The sequence below is a fragment of the Trichomycterus rosablanca genome, chromosome 13, assembly GCF_030014385.1.
Source record: "Trichomycterus rosablanca isolate fTriRos1 chromosome 13, fTriRos1.hap1, whole genome shotgun sequence".
Taxonomy (NCBI): Eukaryota; Metazoa; Chordata; class Actinopteri; order Siluriformes; family Trichomycteridae; genus Trichomycterus; species Trichomycterus rosablanca.
The window spans coordinates 6,463,783-6,489,076 of NC_086000.1; the positions used below are offsets into that span (position 1 = coordinate 6,463,783).

The window sequence follows — 25,294 nt, forward strand, 5'->3', positions numbered from 1 at the left end:
CCTACACTTAGTACCAATTAAGAGTACCCAAGCCACCTTCTAGTATGTTTTACTAAGTGAAGAAAAACAGAAGTAAACCCCAAGAAATCCCACACAGACCAAACTCCAGCAATGGATTTTTATTGATTGATTTCCATTTGTTTGTGGATCCATAGGAGACCCACAAAGACACAAGGTGTGCATACCAAAGTCAATGAATATAAGTCATGAAAAATTAAAAGAATAGTTAAGTATAACAAGTACAGATTTCTCTAAGAAGGTTTACTGCACTGTGAAGGAAATAACTGAGAAAAATATAATTTACAAAAATGGCATTTCAACATTTCACTTCAGGTTCAGAGACTTGTAGAGTCTGACGCTGTTCAGGAGGCTCATGATAGCCTTATATCATCCCAAGACACTCTCAGACCAAATAGTTTGCTTTGGTTTGCTTGACCTGTAATTTATTTATTCAGTTGAAATCATAAAGTTGCAGTAATTGTAAAGCCTTTTATGAAGAACTGCTACTTTTAAATGACCCGAACTATTCGCAAATTACATTTACCCCAGCTAGCCAGATGGCTACAGATTGCCAGAAGTGGTTATGTCCAGCGTGATGTCAGACAGAATGTTTTGCCTCGGTTTGCACTACCCGCACAAGCAGATCAATGTGTACTTACTGGAGGATGAAATCTAAGCCAGTTTGGTCTTGGGCTGGAAGTGATAACAGCTACTAAATGGAACAAACTCAAACAGGATCTGTGTTCTCCAAATGCACTGTGGTTTGCTTCTTACTGCTATTGATTTTTTAAAAGCATGACTATCCAAGCACAGCTATGGTTCATGTCTTATATTTCCGACCTACATACAGTGTAAGTAAATTGTCAGTTTGTTTGTGTCATGATTCAACATAATCTTGTTTTAAAATGAGTGTTCTTTACATGATGACATTATAATGGGGGTTATCCCAATTAAACTATATTCAGTTACCTGATCATAATTCACCTGTACTGCTGCAGACCACAATTGCAGCAGTTATGAGAAAAACTTGTTCAGCCACTGTTCCACCTTTCACAGACACACGCTTATAGCAGAGCTGAGATTCGAACCCAAGAGCTCAAGATCTCAGCACTGGTGGGTTAGCATATTTTACCACTGCACCACCCAAGCAAGACGGTGCAGTCTTTTAATTCACATTTTGTGTTACAGTTTAAATAATAAATAATAAATAATGGGATAGTTGGCCTCTCAGGTGGCGCAGCGGTAAAGCACACGTTAGCGCACCAGGGCTGACATTTCGAACTTGGCGGTTCGAAATTCAGCTCTGCCATCCAGCTGGGCTGGGCGACTACATGAACACAGATTGGCTTGTTGTTCATACAGGGTGGGAGCCAGATAGGGACCTCATACCTGATGCAGTTGCGACCTCTGCTGGCTGATTGATGGCGCCTGCACAGAGTCGAGGAATAATGCTTTGATCAGGGTGTGGCTGATCCACATATGAACTCGCCTCGTGCATATGAAAAAATGCAGTCGGCTACTGCGCACATGTCGGCGGGGGTCTCGCTCCTCTCAATTAGCAGTTCAGCTTCAGTATAGAGGAGGTGTAATGCAATCAGGTAATTGGATACGACTAGACTGGGATGAAAATTGGGAAAAATGGCAAAAAAAAATAATGGGATAGTTTTTTTGATGATAGATGATGGGATAATTTTTAAGTTTTTAATTATAAGCACACATTTACAAAATAACGGAGTATATTATTAATGGGACAACACGCGATTATAAATTTAATAGCATCTGGAAGAACATAAGCTAAGGTAAGCAGTGGTTATGATTTTTTTGCTGTTCTTTGGATTTTGGCCGCTGTGCTGTGATTTATCGCGCGCTTTTGTTTTGCAATGAAAACAAAACGTATCAGTTTAAGCTTTTAACTTGTTGTTCTTGTTACGGAAATTACATTCATTTGCACAATGACTAAGAAAGTAAAGACACTAAGTAAAACAGCAAAATACAGTCGCTAACCTGTTGTTGTTTTTTTTCTGAAATTTCTATGTATTTCCAATATATGTTTTGTGTAGATTATATTGACTCGTGACTTGACTCAGACTCTAGCCTAAAGACTCGTGACTTGACTCGGACTCTAGCCTAAAGACTTGTGACTTATCTCTGACTTGTATTTTGTAACTTGTGAACATCTCCTACGGCTCTGAATACTAATAAGCTAGCTTTATAAACACCAGGTACGTAAGATCTTCACCAATAAATCACAGCTCTAAACACTTCAACACAATCATATGCACTGTATAATAACTATTGGGAAAATGTACAAGAAATCCAACAGAGCAACTAAGCTTAACGTAAAAGCACTAAACAATTGCCTCTGTTCTACAAAGGTGCAAATTAGTCTAGATAAGAACACCAATGGATAAAGCATAACAATGGTTCTCAACCAGGGGGCTTTAGTGAGCCCAGGGGGAGGAGGGGGCCTGTTGCATTTTATTTTATTTTTTAACAGAAAACAATCACACATGATGGGATGGAAAACGCAATCAAATATAAGCATGCGGGAGATCTCATAAAGATTTCATATAAATTATAAAAATCTATTTTAAACTACCTATAGTATACACTGGGTCTTTGAGAATGGACAAATATTTGATTCACCCACCTCAAAAGCACAAAGGTCAACAGATGGCCAACATTCTGATTCAGTTGTTGACCCAGGTGAGGAGGCTCCCACCAATAGGTACACAAGCTCTGCAGGCACTTGCTACATCAACCGAAATTAGAAAATACCAAGATGTACACCTTCATTAAGGATTCATTACATTTCTCATAACCAAGAAGACAATATCTTATGCCATCCTTGTTAAAAAAGTGTAGGAATACCACAACTTGTATTACGGGGGTCTGAGAAGGTTTTTTTTTTTTATTACAGGGGGTCTAAAAAAAAAAAGATTGAAAACCAGTGAAGTATGGCATGTTTTATACCTGGTTTATGAATGAAGGCCACACCAGGATAAAAATATCATAGTATTGTATATATTTAGGCATATCATACCCTGTGGAACTTAACACTCACTCACTCACTTTCTTAACCATATTGGAGCCTATCCCAGCTTTTCAATGGGCGCAAGGCACACAGCAACACCTTGGACGGGGCGCCAGTCTATCGCAGGGCAGACACACACCCACACACACATACACACACCCATTCACCTTTAGGGCAATGCAGTGTCTCCAGTTAACCTGACTACATGTTTTTTGGACTGTGGGAGGAAACCGGAGCTCCAGGAGGAAACCCACGCAGAACATGCAAACTCCGCACAGAAAGGACCCGGACCACCCCGCCTGGGGATCGAACCCAGGACCTTCTTGCTGTGAGCCACCATGCCGCCCTGGAACTTAACACAAGTCTTTTAAAAGCACAAGAGTCTCTCTAAATATGAAGATATGAATGCATAATTTGTAAATTTAATGATAACAATACTCAGACTTCAGTTTTCCGCTGATGCATCAAAACTTTAATAGCAATCCTAACCATGGTAAAGAACTAGGTAAACCCACAATCCACTTCTGTTTGCTTCTATGGGGCAGCATATTTCATTAAAATCCTTATGCCATCCTGCAGAAGAGTCAGAAATTGAGATTTAGCTCTTTACGATGCAAGCAGGTGCTGTAGCAGTGGTGGGATTATCAGAAAGCACCTCCTTGTTGATCCAATTTTAGGACTTACCAAAATGTCATGTCAGGTTGTAAAGTGTTGGTAGAGACTTTGGATTATCCTGTATTTCTGACAGCTGAGACGGGACTAAGCATAATCCCAGATAAATTACAAAACTAGGATTGATTAATAGCATGGCATATGGCTTTGCAGAAAACTAAAATAAATGAGTAGTTTATAATATTTATCTCATTTATTATTGTGGACGTTTTGCCCTTTAAGTACAATAAGACTGCAGTGTCTGTGTATGTATGTAGGTGCAAATGCTTTCTTAACATTCAACAAACACAATTTGGTTCACTCTCCCAGGACCACTACAGAGCAGGTAATATTTGGGTGGTGGATCATTCTCAGCACTGCAGTGACACTGACATGGTGGTGGTGTGTTAGTGTGTGTTGTGCTGGTATGAGTGGATAAAACACAGCAGTGCAGTGCTGGGGTTTTTAAACACCTTACCGTCACTGCTGGACTGAGAATAGTCCACCAACCTAAACTATCCAGTCAACAGCGCCCTGTGGGCAGTGTCCTGTGACCACCAATGAAGGTCTAGTAGATGATCAACTCAAACAGCAGCAATAGATGAGCAATCGTCCCTGACTTTACATCTACAAAGTGAACCAACCAGGTAGGAGTGTCTAATAGAGTGGACAGTGAGTGGACACGGTATTTAAAAACTCCAGCAGCACTGCTGTGTCTGATCCACTCATACCAGCACAACACACACTAACACACCAATACCATGTCAGTGTCACTGCAGTGCTGATAATAATTCACCACCTAAATAATACCTGCTCTGTGATGGTCATTTGGGGGTCCTGACCATTGAAGAACAGGGTGAAAGCAGTCTAAAAAGGTATGTACAGAAATAGATGGACTACAGTCAGTAATTGTAGAACTACAAAGTGCTTCTATATGGTAAGTGGAGCTGATAAAATGGACAGTGAGTGTAAAAACAAGGAGGTGGTTTTAATGTTATGGCTGATCAGTGTATGCTTTTAATAGACCTAAGAAAAGTACATTTAAATGAATGTTCCTCACAATGCTTGCAAATGCAAACATGTTTTTTCCAGTGGCCTGGAATTTAAATTGAGATGAAGTTACTAGATGTTTATGATAAATATTTAAAGAAGTACAACATCTTTAAGCAGATATAGCAAGTTAACTTATCCCACAGACACATTAGTATCTCATTAATATGCTAGCACAGACTTGTACTGTTGGAATCCTCACTAATTGGGTATTAGTGTTTGTTTTTGTTCATTTAAAATTCTCTTTTATTTATAGCATTCAGGAAGGCAGACTTCTATTTTAAAGCCTTTTCAGATGTACTGGATGTTATTGGCATCAGCACTGAGTGCACCCACATTGGGTACAATGCCCAGAAACTTACAACTGGATGTCAGCTTTAACTAAAGTGATTTCTTTTTTAATCTGATCATTTATTTATAATATATTTGAATGCAAATAGTGTCTAGTCCAACCAAGGAGAATGGATCCAACCTTGACATTTGGTCCTCTCAAGATTTTTTTGTCATATTTTATAGATGATAAATGCTAGCATTAAAGGACTGATGGTTGGTTGATGATTTAAAATATCAATGACTTATATATGAGATCAGAAATAAATCTCCAGTAGTTTTTCTAAGGAATGTCCATGGACAGGTCTTAACTGACCAAACAATGATCAAACATTAATACACTATTAAGGAATATAGGAAGGAATAAGGAAGGAATACACTAAAGACCTTTACAAACAAGACAGCCATTGCTCTAAGATCAGCAAAAAAAAAAACACATATAAATGAATAACATGCAATGGAAATATTTCAAGATTTTGAAGAAGATTTGATCACAGTGCTGACTGAATGATACTCTGCTGGCAGATTGGAAGAAGTCACTACCAAAAAAAGTAGTCAATAAAGAGTGTGCACCCTCATATCACACACCAGTAAAATGAGGCTAAAGATTATTCAACACAGACTAGAGTCTCACACTGGAGGAAATCTGCCAGATGTGTAAGCAGGGCACAGAAAGAGCAGATGTACAAGAGATCATTGCTGATGTACACTGGATTATACAAAAGCCTAGGAATTCAAGAAGAAAGTTAACATGTGCTTTATTGATTACATCAAGGCTTTTGACTGTGTTGACCACACACAATTATGGAATGTCCTAAGGAAGATGGGAATACCAGAGCGTCTCATCATTTTAATTAGGAATCCCTACACAGGTCATGACAGAAATTAAACAGACTGGTTCCACATTGTCAAAGGAATATGACAAGGCTGCATTCTGTTACAATTCTTGTTTAACATGTACACTAGGACTAGAGGAAGATGATCAAGGATTCAATATTGGTGAAAGAAGCAGTAATATCCTGTACTGTTTGGATGACAACACTCATAGCAAAAAAGTCATAAAACCCCACAAACTTTCCCAGTCATGGAAGGGGTGTCAATTGGTGGACATGTTTTGCCTACTTGGATGAATTTTTTACAGCAAAGAATCCAGCAGACAGAAAATATGACACAGACTGGCAATTAGCAGAACAACCATGAAGAAACTGGAGAAGATCTTTAGATGTAGTCAAACAAATGTCAAAATTGTCTAGACTATGAGAGCGCCCAGGTGGGACAGCAGGATGTTTCGCTGAAGCATTAGCGCTGGGATTCTGAACAAGATTTCTGCAGAGCTCACAATTGGCAAAGAATTCAATGCTGTGTAAGGACCCTGGTTAGTAGCCTCAGGCGCCTGTATTGAAGTGGAGAAGCAAGTTATGGTATGTGACTCTCCATGAGCGATATTCAGCCTCACATGTGAATCCACCAAAGTATGAACAAATAAGAAGGGGTAGAGGGATTGGGTACATGTTGGAGGGAGTGTGGGGCTGGTAAATATACCCTCCTCAGACGCAGAAGACTAAAACTGTGGTCTTCTCTGTGGTTCTTTATGGATGTGAAAGCAAGTGGGACAGTAGGAATACTAATGCCTTTTAACTTTGTTACTGGCATAGACTTTTGAGAGTGCCTTGGACAAAACAAATCAAACTTAACCTCTCACTTTATGTCCAGATAAACAAACTAAAACCCTCTAATTCTCGACACATTATGAGATGAAGCAATTCTTTGGAAAGAACGATTATGCTTTGAAGAGCTGAAGGTAAACGAGAAAGAATGGCCAGCAACAAGATAGATGAATACAATTAGAAAAACAATAAACAAACCATTGAGAAGCCTGAAGACCAAAACAGAAGACATGATATTATGATGATTTAGCAGGCAAGAGGTAATAACTTTGTTTAATATTAAAAGGAGATTGATGATCTGAAATAAATAAGTGAGAAATATGCAATAATACAAAACACAGTAAAAAAAAGAATCTGTGATATGTTAATAATCTTGAATTTTTATATAACTGATAGTAGAAAGAAAAGATCTCCAGTGTTTTACTGATCAGCTTTATTGTAATTTGTAAATAGAAACGCATTTAGAATTTGATGCCTGTAACACACTCAAAAAAAGTTGGGACAGAGGCAAAATAAAAGTGAAAAGTTTATAGAATATTCAAGCTACAGGGACAATGGGTATAAAAAGATTTCTGAGACCTTAAAACGTTCCTACTGACACCATTATGAGTACTGTCTGAAAGTTCCAAACTTATGGCACAATGGCTATGAGGTAAACACAGTTTAATCTGGACAATAAAGAAAAACGCTCACGTTACACCAAAACATTTACAGGATGACCTGATAAAGGCTGGGTGACAAGAGTGTCAGTAACAACCATATGAAGATCACTTAACAACCCAGGACTTCATGGCAAGATTCAAAGATGCATGCCACTCTTGACCAAAAAGCACAGAAAAGGCCACCAAAGGGTTTGTCTGCCACAAGAAAGGCAAGGCTTGTGGCCAGAGGAATACTCCATTCCATATCAATCTCCATGGACATGCATGGAGTTTGGTCAGTCATGATGTGGGGATGTGAGAATTTATGAATGAATGTTTTGCCTTCTGTGGTGAAATTGAACCTTGGTTATCATATGACTTTCCAGCAAGACAATAATCCCAAGCACACTTCCAGGTCAACCAAAGCTTGATTAAGGAATCAGTCCTAGAACATGCTGGAGGGACTTTTCAATCTTTAAATTGAAATCCCAATAGAAAATATTTGGTGGGATTTAAAGAAAGCCATCAATGCACTAGGCAATAATTGATAGCACTTAGCGAAATTGGTTATTAGAGGTTATCAAAGCTAAAGGATCTTTTAAGTACTGTCACTGGGGGTTGAATAATGGTGTACATGGACATTTGTCTAAATAACTTAACTGCACAGAGACATGGATCCTATGAACCTGGGTTCATCCTTGCCCAAGTTACAAGTCTTCCAAATGAAACACTTTTTCCTGTGTAGAGGAATTGAGTATTTAATACGACATTGAGAAATACAATTTCTGATCTAAAACATTTATAAATTAGTATCGTCTGACCTAGAAACTAGCTGACAAAACATGTAGTGAATATCATTCAACATTTAGCTCATATTGTCTGTGATTTTAATCTGATTTTTTCACGCTCTTGTCTGAGTGTGAAAAAGACACAACACCTCTTTAATACAGCAGGCCACTTCAGTTTTTAAACTGTAATTTACTGATAGTGAGTTTTCCCCCCTGGATGTAAATTAGCATGTTCCAGGCTAAGGTTCATGATTAATTTATTATATTTCTTCAATCCGCCTTCTCATGGGAGAAACAGCAAGAATGTTTCAACATCTGTTTGGTGCCTAATGGATTCATCATTGATGGGGCACAAAAACCAAGCATGCTCATTATCACTGATGGGAAGCCTTTAGTGGGGAACCAAAATCTCACTATTGGCGAAGATGCAACAGTTTCATTAAAAGCTTTTTCCTGTGCACCATATTTCCAATTTTATGATAAGGGGAAATTTTCTAAACAATATTATTCCTCATCCAAAATGGATTTTAAATAAAAGCCTATTGACAGTGCAATTTAGTCCAGTGCTTAATGTCCTGGAAAGTCCCTGTAAAGGGGTAAAAAGATGGAACTTTTCTCCAGAGAAGGATACAGGACAGCCTGTTTATCTATTAGCAGCTTTTGTTTGCTGTAGGTAAGCTGGATGTGATCTTAAACCAACAGTCACAATCCACTGATGCCATGGGTCATGAAGCATGGCTGTAGACACTCTGGGGAGCAGTAAGTTATCAGCTCTGACAAAAACCTTTATGTGTATGGAAGGTTCAGTCAGGGGTATTCATGCCTATTGTGGTTCTCACCGATTCTGCTCATCCTTCACTGTCACTGTGTTTTTCTGCTTCAGTTTCAAGCTGCACTTTCCCTAGCTCCTCTCATCATAAAGGACAGGTCAGACACCTTTAGCATTATTGACAATTAATTAAGTCCTGTCAGTTATGTTAGCTTTATTGACAATTAATTAAACCCTGACGGTTATGTTAAAGGAATAGGTGGGTTAAGCAGTATTTACACAATGGTGGCCTACTTTATAATGTTACCTTAAAGTCTTAATTAATTCTAAACCTTTCTAGTCAATACTCCAAGGGGATAAGAGAGCCCATCAAGTCAATTTATACACCACAACTTTAGTATGAGCTTTTTATTCAATCATCTTCAGTAACTGCTTATCTGTTCCTATTAGTTGTAATAGATCTTAGGCACTCTGGATGCAGAAAAATACATCCTGGATAAGACACCAGTCCACTGCAAGGTATCACAGTCTTACTCCTTCATACCCAGGGGCAATATAGAATACCCACTTCATTTTATTGTATGTTTTGAGAAGGCATCAATTCAAGGCATCTTTAGACCCATCCAACGATTTATTATTATTATTATTATTATTATTATTTAGTACCATCATTTAGTACCATCAAGTTGATTCCTGGTGACCATATGGGTATTGTTTCTCCAGATGAAGGAAATCAGAGTACTGGGGGAAAAAACTCAGACACTGGGAAATTATGGCAGCTGTGTAGCACTACACTGCCTTCTAGACCACCACAAGTCATAAATTATACATTGCAACACATAATTTGATCTGCTACATGTGGTCTTTGCCATTTATAATTAAGACAACAAAACTAAAATTGGATATGTTAGAACACTATTTGTTAGTCTACAGCTGATAACTTCTCTGTACTTCATAAACCCTATTTCTGGAAAAGGTGGGACATTTTGTAAAATGCAGTAAGAGTATAATTTGTAAATTCTCTTCAGCATTTATTTAACTGACAAAAGTACAAAGAAATTACTTTTAATGTTTTGGTTGACCAACTAAATTGTATTTTGTAAATATAAACATAGAATCACTCGCTTACAACACACACAAACAGGTAAAGTAAGAGCAAAAGTTAATAGAATTTTCAATTTTTTACCATTTTGAAACGTTCCTGCAAATAAGCAGGTGAATTGGGAACAGGAAAGCGAATCATCAAGGTTACCACTTTTTGCGAAACTTTGTAAGATTATTGTCAAAAAGAACCAGCTGGAACATTACAGTTCTTAATGCAAGATTGTGAAACGTTTAGTAAAAACATTCAGGAAATCTGGAAAAATCTCAGGTAGGACTAGGCCAGTACTTCGGAAAATAATTTTCACTTAAAACAGTTTACCACTGCATCAAGAAATACAATCTAGCCACTCAGGTGGTGCAGCGGTAAAATACACTAGCACACCAGAGCTGGGATTGGGTGGCTATATGAACAACGTTTGGCTGTTTTTCATACAGGGTTAGGGAGCCGGAGATGGACCTCATAACTGATGCAATTACAGTCTCTGCTGGCTGGTTGATGACGTCTGCAAAGAGTGGAGGAATAATGCTGTGGCTCTCTGTGCACCGGGCTGATTCGCATATGAACTCGGCTGGTGCAGGTGAAATGAACTCGGCTACTGCTCACGTTTCGGAGGGGACGTGTGTCAGCTCGCTCTCCTCAATCGGGGCGAGGGTCAGCACCAGTAGCGAGGAAGCATAATGCAATTGGGAAAAAAATTGGGAGAAAAAGGGAGAAAATGCAAAAAAAAAAGAAATGCAATCTGAAAATGTACAATGTAAAGATAAAGTCATACATCAATCCATACATGGAAATGAAAACAATTGGGAAGCCCAGGCATTCAAACCCAAAAACACTGTACCTACTGTAAAGCTTGATGGTGGTTGTATTAGGGGTGCATTGCTGAAGGTGGACGAAATAATTAAGAAAAATAAATATTTTAAAATGTTGCAGTACAAACTCAAACCATAAGCCGAAAAAGGACATCTTGAATGCAGTTGCATGTTTTAAATGTTTTAAAGGCAAAATTCTAAGGTCTTGACCATAATTCTATAAAGAATATGTGCACTAAAGTGTCAGAAAACCAACTTGCATGAAGACCAATTTGCCAAAGTAAAACAAAGTAGGGACAGTGGTAGCCCAGTGGTAGCCTAGCGTAGCCTGGGGGTCATCAACTGCAAGGTTGTAGGTCAAGGGTCCAGTCAGATATTAGATGTGCTCTATGTATATTTCTGACCCAACAGACAAATAAAAGTTTTATAGTATAGAAGCATGCTCCCAACTGTTCAGTAACAGAAAAAGAATAGCTGCATTAATACTGCAAATCCCAAAACTGACATGACACACGTTCCATTCAGCTGTTTGTAAACTTTTTACTCTAACTGTAGCCTTAATGATCCCAGACATACAAAACACATCACATGATGTTTCTCAGTTTTCTCACCTTGTGACTTGAGCACCTGGCGTGTGGTTGCACATCTGACGCTCTCACCTCTCGTAAATATCCATTCACATGTCACCTAAGCACACATCCCTCCACACATTGTGTGATCAGACCAAACTTTTGCAAACAATATTCTCCTCTCAGTGATACCAGCACACCAGTTAAAATATGCAGCTTTACACTGATCCTAGTCTACAAGCCATGATCATAGACAGGGTCTGATTGATTCAAGGCAGCATGGAGCATGTGTAGAGATCCATTCACCTGAGCTATTTGCCTACTGCTGATGACAGACACAATATGACAGCATTAACTGGCCCAGTTCTCCCAGTCCCCCTGTGGATCTCCATTTGCTTTTAAGCACACTGCACAGGATAGATAGCAGATGGATTCATTGGGTACCCAAAAGCAGGAACTTGAAGCACCACAGATGGGTAGAATTAAGGTGAAAGCACCAGGGAGAGACAGAGAGGGGGAGGTGAAAGCACTTTCACGGTGCTGCGGTCCTTCAGCTTTCATTTAGTTCTTTATTTTGGTCCTTCATGACCACCTGGGTTTGGTTCATCCTGTGTCTCTATTGCCTATTGACTAACCTTACTACCCATCAATGACCCCTGCCGTGTCTTCCCTCATTTCCATCTAGAAAGCATTCAATATGAGAAAAGGGGGGTTGTCAGGGGTGATTTAAAAAAAAGCCTGCTTACCTCGTAATGATGGGTGAGTACTGTCTCCTCCAGGTGAAGGATTTGTGAGTGTGCAGCCGTGTACACACTCACATACACACATATATACACACACCAAGCAGGGCCAGCTCTCAAGCCTTCTCGTACTGCAGGCTGCTGCTTGGATGCAAAAGCTTGATGCGATTCTCCCTCCAGGCACCTGCATCCATCTCAGAGCCTCTTTGTTGGAGATGATGTGCACCCCCTTTCATCAGCTTCTAGTCCAAACGCTGCATGGAGAGGCAGTGCGACGAACACAGCCATGACAAGGAGAGGAAACGGCGTCCACGGCTGGAAGACTCATCTGCCTCATAGAGATGGCTCTGTGCTTTGCTTCCCTACTCTCTTGTGCTGTCTCTCCCAGCCCCCCTCCTCTTGTTCTCTTTCTCCACCCTCCCTCCCTTCTTTTCTCCCTCTTGTGGGCTGAGTCGCTTTCAGCATTAGCAGCATGTGCGTTTGCTTCACAGACAGTGGAGAGGCTAGTGGTACCGTCACCTGTAAGCCAGAATAGCCACCTCACCTTGCTTTCCACCCTAAAGCTTTTCTATGTTAGTGTTAATGCTGAGAAGGCAGCCTGCCATCGATGGGGTTGTGTGCCAAAGACCCGGTCAGGTCATACATAATCTATGCAATGATTAGGGTTACCTGAGGCTGCTGATGCATGCAACACAAAGAGGTTGTATTACTAACAATGGGCACTGCTTCTAACCAAAATAATGCACTATTGCGTGAATTGTACATGTTTGAGTCCAATGGCATTCTTCTTATTCATGTAAATTGAAGCAATCCTAGCTAAGTGTGTGTATCTGTGATCTCATATTTACAAAATAGGGCAGTTAGTGCTCCTCCCCAATCATATTAGGCCTCTTGGTACAGCAAGCAAATGTAGCAGTTTAAAAAGCTGTAGGGGAAGGATTCTTGCCCTCATGCTTTTAAACAGCTGAAATATGATGCTGGAATATGCATGGACAACAGTTTTTTTTCTTTTTTGATTCCTTGTATTATCATAAAATTAATATAAGAACATTATATTTATATATATACAGATATATTTATATATATGTATAGTCATGTGGCAGCAGCACAACGAATAAGAGTGTACAGACAGGTCAAAAGCGTTAGACCGTGGCATAGTTGTTGGTGCCAGATGGACTGGTGTAAGTACATCAGAAACTACTGATCTCCTGGGATTATCATCCACAGCTGTCCCTAGATTTTACACAAAATGTTGCAAAAAAAAAACATCCAGTAAGCAGCAGTTTGAGGTGTGAAAACTCTCAAGCACCCTCTCTTTACAGCAACTGTACAGGTTAAGGCTATAAGAACAGACAATTCCAGTCTGCCAAGAGCTGTAATCCAAATCTACATTGGGTACATGATCCCCCAAATGGGGAAGTTGGATGGTGGGGTCAAAATGTGGCATATATAGCATGTCTATGGACCCAACTTGCCTTGTGTCTACAGTTCAAGCTACTTATGCTGGTGTATAATGTGAGTAATGTTTTCTCATCACACATCTAGACTCCTGATAGCAGCTGATAACGGTTTAACATCCACAATCTATGAGTATTCAAAAAAATACAATATGTTTTTGTGTAAATATTTAGTCTAATTAATTCTTGCACGTGCAGCCCTCCTCTTCTCGCCCATACATTCTGCACAGGCGTCTCTTCCGCCAATCAGGGTCCTTACACAGCGTATGAAGACCCACGCACCCACACACAGTCCAGCCCCCACCCTGCAGATACGGTGGCCAATTAGTATCTGCTGCAGGCACTGCCAATTATGCCCGCCAAATGGCGCCCAGCCGACCGGTGGCAACACCGAGTTTCGAACCAGTGCTGGTGTGCTAGCGGAATACCCCGCTGCACCACCTGGGCGCCTGTATTAGTAATTTTATTGGAAACCAGAGAGTACTCCTGCCTTGCACCTGGTGTTCCTGGGACAGGCTTTAGACCCCCCATGACCGTGATTAGAATAGAGAAGCTACAAAAGATGAATGAATATAAGATTAAATACATGAAGCTGTGGAATATGTTCTTAATACTTACCTACATTCACTAATAATCAGTTACTTTGTTCAGGCACATCATTATATTCTAAGGGTTTTGACTTTTCTCTCACTACTTCAACTATACAAAGGTAATCCAGATTAATAGTTCCAATGACCTACAGAGGTGGATCTAACATAAAACCTCCACAAGTTACAGATTTACACACTGTTTTTGTGATTTATACTATTATAATTTTAAAAGCAAATGTTTTTTTCTTACAATTTTAGTTAATAGTAGCCAATTATAATAAATGCAATTCCACATTGTGATCCTAACACCTCAGACAAGTTAATAATGAAAGAGGCCACTTAATCAATAGCTTCAATTACAGAGGGGAAGAACTTTTCATTTGCATCTTAATGACCACGTTCTCTCTTGTAAAAAGCATGGCATTGTGAACTCCTCTGACCCTCTTACAAAATAAAGCACTGAATCTTGTGCTATTGTTGTTACAGCTCCCACTGGTAACTCTCTTTATGATGCATTGCACTTGAATCCAATAATATTTATGCTAAATAAAGATTTTCTAATGTCAGTACAAAGATTGTACTGAATTCAAGTTAGCTGGTCATTTTGCTTAATAAAGACCTGACAGCAAGTGACTTAGTGGGTGACCTTTGTGCAGTTGCACAGTTGGCCATTAAGCTTATTGTGATGCAGGATTAGACCCCTTTCACTGAGAGGAAGATAGAGAGGAAGACCGTTAAAATAGGCTGTGGACAGTTAGAGGTCAAGCACATGAAATAACATTTGGTTTGACAATAAGAATGACTACTCCTTAGAAACATGAATAACAGTTAGAGCTTCAAGGTTATGAAGGTCTCTCTGAAAATCAGGCAACTGCCTAGGCCATGCAAGCATTGTGTCTCTTCATTGATGATATTTTGAAACCATGCATTGCCTTGTACAGTTTACAGAGAAGTAGTTGCCTATAATGACTGTCATACTTTACTGTGGGTATACACTACTGTAAGTATTTGCCCCCTTCAATTTCTTCTGCAAACGCCATTTCCAGAAAAAACTGGACATATTGTAAAATGCTATAAAAAGAAGAATATACTTAGTTAATTCTACTGAATCTTTATTTAACTGAGAAAAAAAGAAAGAAAATATTTCCAATGTTGAAACTGATCGACTTCATTGTATTTTGTAGGCAGCAAAAATAGCACGACAGTTTCTCAAGCAATGTTGTCTGGGAGCTCAAAGGTCATGCACATTCAGTGGTGGTTTGTGTTCTTGCCTCACACTGACTGAGATTTCTTCAGATCCTTTGAAAACACTGAAAACTGGAACACTGGATTCTTGTTTAAATGTCCCAAGTTACAGTAAGTTTGTTACAGATGATCAAAGATAATCCAAAGTAACCATAAATTCTTCTCTTTATCAGAAAATCCTGATGGAGAATATCTGTACATTAGGATGTGACCTAAAGCTCCAGTGCAGTTGTGTTATGTATCAGGACAATGATCCAAAGCACATAAGCAAGTTCACCTCTGAATGGCTTGGTTGAATCAAGTCCTGACTTAAATCCCATTTATGCTCAATTAAAACAATACTGGTCTGAAGTTAAATCAATACTAAAAGACTCATCAAGTTATCCCAACATTTGTTTCCTGTTGTTATTGCCAAAGAAGGCAAAACCAGTTAGGTTTAGGGGGCAATTACATTTTCAATAAACAGAATGACTAGTTTAATGCTGGATTTTGTTTTTACTTGTGTTGTATTTATCTTATATTAAAATTAGTTGGAATATAATGCCTTTTCAAAGCAGTTTAGTGTGCTTGGTGGCATCAACTAGAAATCTGACACTGAGTCCTGTGGATATATACAACTCATTTATATTAAATAACAAAAAATGTGGTTGAATTATTGTTTGCACCTAAATGGGAACAGTGAGCAAAATGCAAACCGATTTAAAGAATCCAGGGAAATCAGCAGTAGGCAAGGCCAACAACCAATAGTGAACATCACCTGACCTTTATTCCTCTGTTATAACTATAAGTTAATGAGCTTGTATATACGTATGTATTTGTCAGTAAACACAATCTGTTGCAACATCTAACAGTGAAAACATCAGCCATAACATTGAATCCACCCACCTAATACACTGTTAGCTTTTTTGTTTTTAATTTTATTTTTAAGAATAATTATGTTTAACAAAGCCATGTGGCACAATTATTGTCACCACTAGTCTTCTTTAAAAACAGAATGTAACATAAGCTTACGTGTTCTGTATACTCGTTCTTTTAAATTAATTTAGAAGTGTTTGATAAAAGGTCATTGGCTTAAATTAACGTTCACTGGAATAGAAGTCCATTTTCAACAGATGGTCTTACCCAAGACTTTTTGGTGTACAATGCACTAGGGAGCACTTAAATAAGTAGAGGGAAATGCTAACCATTCTGTCCAGTTTTTCATTTACCTACATGCTATCTAAGATGTTGCGTGGTAGTCTAGCTTGAGACCTAAACAGTCTTGGTCGTGACTTACTCACCGTCCTACCAACTAATGATGATTTTCTCAGCCAAATGAACAGTATTTTGTAATATGCATTGCTTCTAATCTCTCTTTTACGTATACTAAGTTTAAAATGTCCACCCCATCTGGACATTGCCATGTTGCAATCCATAATTAGACCCATGAGAGTTGTAACAGTCAGTTTTAGTATTTTGGTCATTGTAGCTCTTTGTGTAGGATATATAAGGTGAGGGAGTAAGCTATGTGGAGTGTTATCTTCATTAGTGTGTAGAAGCCAGCACACAGATGTGTGCAGTGCCTGCAATAATGATTGTACAGTCTAAATGCTGATTGTCCAAAAAATGAAGGTAAATGTCAATGTAACTATTTTCCATAAAAGCTCATGAGTTATGTAAATGAATATAGTGTTATAAACCCACATCTTACCCTCAATTACGACTTAATATCTATTTAGTATATTGTTTAGGAATATTCATTAGAAATACACTGATCAGCCATAACATTAAAACCACAATTACTGACTGTAGTCCATCTGTTTCTCTACATATTTTTTAGCCTGTTTTCACCCTGTTCTTCAATGGTCAGGACCCCCACAGAGCAGGTATTATTTGGGTGGTGGATCATTCTCAGCACTGCAGTGACACTGACATGGTGGTGGTGTGTTAGTGTGTGTTGTGCTGGTAAGAGTGGATCAGACACAGCAGCGCTGCTGGAGTTTTTAAACACATCACTGTCACTGCTAGACTGAAAATAGTCCACCAACCAAAAACATCCAGCCAACAGCGCCCTGTGGGCAGCGTCCTGTGACCACTGATGAAGGTCTAGAAGATGACCAACTCAAACAGCAGCAATAGATGAGCGATCGTCTCTGACTTTACAGCTACAAGGTGGACCAACTAGGTTTGAGTGTCTAATAGAGTGGACAGTGAGTGGACATGGTATTTAAAAACTCCAGCAGCGCTGCTGTGTCTGATCCACTCATACCAACAGAACACTAACACACCACCACCATGTCATAGTCACTACAGTGCTGAGAATGATCCACCACCCAAATAATACCTGCTCTGTGGGGGTCCTGTAGGGGTCCTGACCATTAAAGAACAGGGTGAAAACAGGCTAAAAAGGTATGTAAAGAAAGGCTGATCAGTGTATTTAAGCCCTATATAATAAATACACATTTTTAAATTTTTCCTTGTATTTATTTCCTGCCTTCATATTCTATCTGTGCTGTACCAATTAATGAAACTTTTTTTCCAAAATGATTGTTTATTACAAACTAGACAGTTCTTACAATGTGTGGCCAGTGTAAATCTAAAAGGATAAAAAACAATGTGCACAAAGTGGCACAAAATTCTTACAAGGCTCCACACCACATTCGACCCTAATAAACTATAAAAGTACAATACAACTGCCAAAACAGAGAAAGAATATGGTGGTGTAAAAATATTATAGGGAAAATATTTACAAAAGTCCAAAAGGTTTCATCAATCAGGCACTGTATATAGTCAATATTCACAGCTACAGTGCAACAGTAACAGCTAAAGAGAAGCAACCAATGAACCGCTTGTAGTATTGCTTCTGTCTGATCTCGCTTCAAATGTGATTCTATTTCTTTGTATCAACCACAAGACCAAAAAATGCCCACTGATGCCCATTTGAAATGATAATATTTAGATCTTCTAGCCACTCTTTGATCAGTCATTTTGACTAGAAGCAATCTCCTCTGGGCTGTTAGCATCACTGCTGGCTGCTTCTACTCTCTGGCTGCATTTCTGACGGTACCGTTCAGCTCGCAGCTCTTCAAAAGAGAACTCTGTAATACCGCTAAACAGCAGCTCTTTACAGTACATGCTCTTCTCTCCAGTCTTGGGCTCATCTTCCTGCTGCAGCTGCATGTGCTGCTGCCTCTCCTGCAGCCTCTTCAGCGGAGTCTGTTCCTCACGACGTGGCTTTCTGGCAGACAGCACTGTGTTCACTGCTGGGTTAATTTTACATGGAGTTCTGAAGAAGGAAACATGGTGATTGGGTTAAAAAGGCTATATATTATTATATCATAATTATTAACAGAAGCCAATATAATAAAGACATTTAAAAGGGTTTTGCCTTTAATGTCTTTGTTTTGTGAGGTTAAAAAACACTTTGAATAATGCAATATTTTTCAATTTAAACCAGAAGGAGAAATAGAGGAGGCAGGGCAGATTATCCAACTTCTTGTTGTTATCTTGTTGTAATTATGAACCAATTACATCCAACATGCACAAATAAAATTATTAGCTAATTCTACTGTACAGTTAAATGACCAGTAAGATTTATTTATTATTTTACTTTGTTATTATTTGACTGTTTTATGTTAAAGTTTACATTAATAAATTAAATGTTAATTTTAATATGACATGTTTGGAAACAAGTGTAAATTTGGGGCACCTTGTCCTTTAGGATACTCTCTAAAAAATCCTTTATTAAAAAATAAGATGGACAAATATCCACAGTTGTAAACAGGTAGGTGTTTATCTGAGTACTCACACTGCAGGAGGCTGATCACTGTCCTCTACAAATGGCTGGAAAGTCGGCTTTGGTGGTGGAACCACCAACGTAGGATGGCCAAACCTGGACTTCTGTGGCAACTATTGACAGGAGAGAAAATGTGGAGAAAAATATTTTTAGAATGCAGTACAAAAAATACAGTTCAGAAATGATTAAATCTTCTTTGGTGACATCAATAATACAAACCCCAATTCCAGAAAAGTTGGGACATTATGTAAAAAGCAAGTGTTAAGTGTTTTTGCTGACCGACTTCACTGTATTTTGTAAATATAAACAAATTTAGGATTCCATACATCCATCGAAAATAGCTAAACCAGTGCATGTAACAATAAAGCCAGACATTATTATACAGAGTTGTAAATAAAATATTTATACTTCAGGAGACCTTTTTTATAGCTATTACACTACACAACATCTCAGTGGAAAAAAAAAGCTGTTGTACTTTCATCAGTTAAATAAAGGTTCAAGAGCAGTCTCTCATTTTTGCAGCATTTTACAAAACGTTCTACCTTTTACGAAAATGGGGTTGTAGATTTGATTTTCTACATGGTCTCATATACCTTGGCATTGGTCCATTTATCTGGTTTCCGTTCATTCTCCTTAGCCTTAGCAGTTGGATGGGCTGACCAACTTTCAGGTGTAGGCTCCTGAGGTTCAAAGTGCTCTTTATTCTCATCATATATCATAAGTCTGCCGTTCTGGCTTGGCCCAAGTGGTTGCTTGAACTGCAGGCCTCGGGAAACTGCAAAAACAAAAGTAGACATTGCCATGCCATTAGCACATAACCTTTTTAGCTCATAGCATTACTTTTCATTCATTTCAAAGAAAATTATTTGATCACTGTATACGTGGCTGATGCATAATTTCAATATAATATTTGTGTCTAATAATGATAAATTTGTACGTTTTTTTTTATTGTTAATACCAAAAATATAGGCTACAACATCCATTTTCAAAAGACCTGAAATACTCTGAAGTAGGTCTCTAAATCAAATCTTAAAAATGCCAACTCTAGCCATTGTAAGGTGCAGTACACTTTCAGTGCGGGTCCCAAGCCTCAATAAAAACAGTTGCATCAGGATGATCATCCAGACTAAAAACTGTGCCAGAGCAGAATGATAATCTATGGCAACTTCTAAATAAGGGTGCAGTCGAAGGAAAAAAAGATTTAGTATTTACATTCATTGCCAAGTGACCTGTACCTAAGCTGTGCTAAATTTAGTTTCCCTTTTTTACCAAAGTCAAGCAGACCAGTGTAGGCTGTATAAGTGAAGTAAGAAACAGTGCACATTGTTAACTGGTCAAATGCATTGGTAATAGGCCTAGAACTGGACTTTTGAGAATAAAAGCAGCCTATTTAAAACCCAAATGCAGTAAAAGTTTGTTTTTTTTACTTTACTAGAGCAACAGAGCTTTTTAATATATTTAGTGCTAAACACTAGAAAATATTAAGAAGTGTTTTTGGTCAGCTTCTCAATAGTGTTTTAGAAAAACAGATGAAGTACAGAGTGACCTCGAGTCTGGAATTCAAAATGAAAATGTTTCAAAAACTATTTCACAGAGAACGCAATGCATATGATTAAAAAAAAAAAAAAGAAAACCCAAACAACCTCAGCAGGGCAAATCAAAAATCTTCTGGTTGTTTTAATGGGTACCCTTGTACAATTATAAAAGGACAATAGCATGTTAGGTACAGCAAGGTCAATTTTAGAATTTGATGCATACTGTTAGTTAGTTAATGTTGTTTATTGCCACTCTAGCACATGTATGGCTACATACATGGCATACACTTGTTAACAGCAGAAAAATTTTTTTTACAGTGAATGTGTTTTGTATTGTACCTCAGGGTACAACAGAGAAGGGGTACTGTAATATTTACAGTGCATTTTCGGCTTTCGAAACCATTAAACATTCATGTTGCTGTCTGCACAAAAATCAAACAGAATAATTACTCACCGCCAATTGAGCCAGCCACCCTGTTGATTGGAGCAATAGCTTTTTTCTTTCCCTTGGCTTTCAGCTCCACCAGGGAAATTCTTTGTGGCTCATCTTCTTTTTCCTCTTCAACCACTGGTGCCATCATCTGTCTACACACACGTGCCTGCAAAGCCCTGTGGGTTGACAAATCTTGTTTGAGTTTAAGCCCTAAATATCCACAGCTATTTTTATTATATTGAAGGCTATAGGAATCAACTTTAATCTCAACAGATGATTAAAAAAGCATCAGAAGTAGAAATGTCCTGTCTTTAATGCTAGAGAGTCATATGTACAGACATACTTATTCTGATGATGCAGTACCGATGTCTTATGAACGCAGTGGAATTATTTAGCGGGAAAAACAATGGAGTAAATCAGTGTTTCTATATTTGTATGGCAAGGCCATAATCACAATGTATATTGGGTGGACACACCCCCTTACAATTCTCTAGCTTTACGTAATGTTAGGATCCGTCAGTTTCCATTAATTGTTGATATGGCAGGAATGTTTTAGAATGGAAGAAATTCATGGCCATGGCTATAGCCAATTCATGGCTATTTTCATTACAAAAAAAGAATAAATGACCCCTGTGGCAACATTTAGTTTCTATCCAACATAATTATTAAGGGTTCGTAACTTTAAGTCAAGAAAACTACACACCTTGGTTAATTACCTAGGGAAAACGTTTTATATAAAGTAAATGTTGAGCCATTATTAATATAAGCAGGTAACAAAAATGTATGTACTTAAATAGGGAAATTAAAAATAATAAATCAAGAGGCCACTATATGAAAAGATGACATACTTGTGAAACTGCTGAAGTCTGTCAAGAGGTTCAGCACCACACTTTAAACCTTCTTGGAATACACTGTCAGCCATACGTGAGTTTCCTCTTTTCTCATATTCTTCAGACCATGCAATATAGAACGATGCCTGCATTGTACCAATTCCCTGAGCTCGCATGTATCGGTAAACATCCAAAGGGTCTGAACAACCTTCCATCTGTTGTTTAAAACAGAAAACACACATATAAGAACAGACTACAGGAATAATCTCATCTACTAGGGCAAAAATAAGTCAATAAATAAATACAACACTACTACTTACAAATTTGATCCAAAGATCAACATAGCGCGAATCATTATGATACTTTGTATCTTCTGTAAACTTCATGACTGCTTGCTCCAAAAGAAGATTCAAGCTGCTCTCTTTTCCACCCTGTGGGTATGTCTGTTCTGTCCATTTAATGTACCTTAAAATCAAACAGTGTCAGATTAAATAAGTATAAAAAGCAAAAAGATGCAAAGTATAATAACCAGGAAAATATGTACAATCTTACCTGTCCCAGACATCAAGAGGATCATCACCATCATACATGCGCAGCTCTAACTCAAATGCCCTAAAATAAATAAATATTGGCGATATATTAATGCTTTAACAGCTAGCTATTATAACTCAGCTTTTTGAGCAAACCTAGTCAAACACAATTTATACAGGTTGCGACAATCAGTATTCGTTATATAACCAGTTTTATTTATTAATACCCTGATGCTGTTAAGCAAGCAATTACAATTTAACAAATTGGTAAAAGTATATAAAAACAAGCATTCTTACTGTTTTTGTTGGTTAATGACACTGTTGGAACCCTCTTGCTGCTGGCTGAGTGCTTGATGCAGGGCTGAGATGGCACGGCCACGTCTCAGTGGCTGAATGTTTTCTTTGCACAACTCCCAGTCTGCCTCACACTCCGCCATTTTTTGATGTTACAACACTGCCCTTCAGTAAAATACTAGAAAGCAAGCATGTCTGTCATTTATTAAACTCTCTTTAAAAGTAAAGCATTGTATAGTTTGGGCTTAAGTGCATTGGAGGCAAATACAACCATCCAAACCACATGTTTGAATAAGGAAATAAATATTTAGTGGTGTTAATGCAATACGATATTTAGTAGAGTGGTCTATGATTTTAATAAATAATATATAATCTTATAAAAAGAGAATACCAAAACATACAGTCCTGACATACAATTACATGTGATGAAAAATACAATTACATGTGTTTTTACATTAGATTAAAAAACATACAAAACTTACTACCCATAAACTACCCATAAATCAGCAAACAAGAAGTGAGGGAGGCAAATTTTGCAAAATTCCCCTAACTAATAAGGAACAGTACTATCAAACTGTCTACCTAACATAAGTGCTTTTAAACATAAACATTGTACCAAAAAGTAGTGGTCAGACAGTGGCCTACAATGCTTAGTCACTATCAGATTTTACTATACATTCCACTGATCGATTTATAGGGAACAAATACAATTACATATTAACACTAAGACAAACCATTTAAATAAATTGCTTGTGGCAAGTCTGATCGGTGATTGCCAGTATTGGCTCAGTACCCTTATTGACTGATACTAAAAGTTGGTTAATCAGAGTTTCAGAAACCTGGCAATATCTACAATATTAGAAGTATATCATTACACATCCATCCCACCCAACAACTGGATATAAAAAGGTTGCTCAAAACAAAAAATTTACAAATTTATTTGTAATTAACCAGTCTGGGTTGTGATTTTATAAGGTAACATAAAATAAATTTTAATAAATGTTAAACGTTGGCCAACATCCAATTTGTCTAGAAAACAACAACTAAATTGCTCAAAATAATTTAGAATAAATTAGAATAAGTTACACATTATTAGGCCCAAGATTCACGAACGACGTAGGTTTTTGTTACATAATTAATAAATAAATATATCTAAAAATAATTATTAAAAAGAAAAAACAAAACACCAACTTTTGACCATTTGTGGAGGGGTAAAATAATGCTTTTTGTCCACTGACAGAATTTTTTTCTGGCCATTACCTGTGTAATAGAAATGTCATTTTAGGTCACTAATGAGTACAAAAAGAAACCCATTACTATACAGGGTGAACACATATATACAAAAATACAAATATCACTTACTATATGTTTACTAAAACACACACATACATATTGCATTACAAATAGTGGAAAACACAATGAAGATGTTATTGATTCATATTCTAATGAATTTATTGACAATATGCATTTTGTCTATGTGTCCAGACTTTAGGGACACCCTGTACGTAAGTATATTAAATAACATGAGCAACAAAACTGTTTCAAAATTTTTGGCATTGGCTCTTAATCATGCACTGATGATCATGTTATATAACATGTATTAAGACTATCCACTTAACAGCCAAAGGTTCCTTTATGATTTACAATTTTAATCTGCAATAGAAAAGTGAGTGTAGAGTAGTATAAAGCTGGATTAAGGCAGCATAGCATTGCTGGTATAAAAGGCCATGTGCATTTGCTTACACACGCCCATCCAATGACTTTTATCCTGTATGAATACATTTAAATCACTGTATGTATATATTTGCATGTATACATAAAAAAAAACAGTAGGTCTTTTTCATGCACTTAATTGACCTTAATCCTTTATTAGGTCTGACTAGAGAACATGATTAAATAAATATTTGTATTGCTATACACTTCTCGATAATACAATGCCACTGAGGTGTGCAGGATCCGTACACAAGTGTGATCTGTAGCTTCACTTAGATTAAATCAGATGAATCAAATGAAAGACGTTATTCGACTCAGAATTCAGCTCAATTTAAAGAAAATCCCACTAACCTACGTTAGCTATCAAGCTAAAATGACTCGCCATGTTCGTAAAACCAAAATTAGTCAAAACTGCATTCCATATGCAAAATATTTATTTACCAAACGATAATTGCCTCACTGCTATGCGTGTTTTCTGGAGCTACTATATCATAAATATATATATATATATTTCTAATTGTTTGTGTTTACCGTTCAGTGTGTCTCTCCTCGTCCAATATCTGCTGTGGTAAGTTTGAACGAAAACGCCAGCAGAAGGAAACAGTCCTGATTGGTTGATCCTGTCATGTGACCAAACCTGATCGCGTCTTATTGTGATGGGCGTTACTTTTCCTTTTAGTAGTCTTACAAATGCACTTTTGTTTAAATGGGCACAAATATCCACATACAGTATACGCTT

The 25,294-nt window shown here is 37.8% G+C and overlaps 2 protein-coding genes across 2 annotated transcripts in view; both read right to left on the minus strand.

The window, feature by feature from the left end:
• Positions 1–12,490, minus strand: part of LOC134325342 (serine/threonine-protein kinase PAK 4) — a 31,551-nt gene extending 19,061 nt beyond the window's left edge. Inside the window, exon 1 of the mRNA XM_063007505.1 lies at positions 12,160–12,490. The gene's annotated coding sequence lies outside the window, so the exon portion shown is untranslated. The remainder of the gene's footprint in view (positions 1–12,159) is intronic.
• Positions 12,491–17,955: 5,465 nt separating this feature from the next.
• bub1bb (BUB1 mitotic checkpoint serine/threonine kinase Bb) lies at positions 17,956–25,149 on the minus strand. The gene is made up of 9 exons (XM_063007678.1): positions 25,087–25,149; positions 22,846–23,020; positions 22,571–22,630; positions 22,339–22,483; positions 22,037–22,233; positions 21,210–21,364; positions 19,814–19,995; positions 19,233–19,333; positions 17,956–18,710 (listed from the first exon to the last, which is right to left on the minus strand). Exons 2-9 carry the CDS (start codon positions 22,983–22,985, stop codon positions 18,404–18,406), a joined length of 1,287 nt encoding a protein of 428 aa, XP_062863748.1. The 5' UTR covers positions 22,986–23,020; positions 25,087–25,149; the 3' UTR covers positions 17,956–18,403.
• Positions 25,150–25,294: the final 145 nt, after the last annotated feature.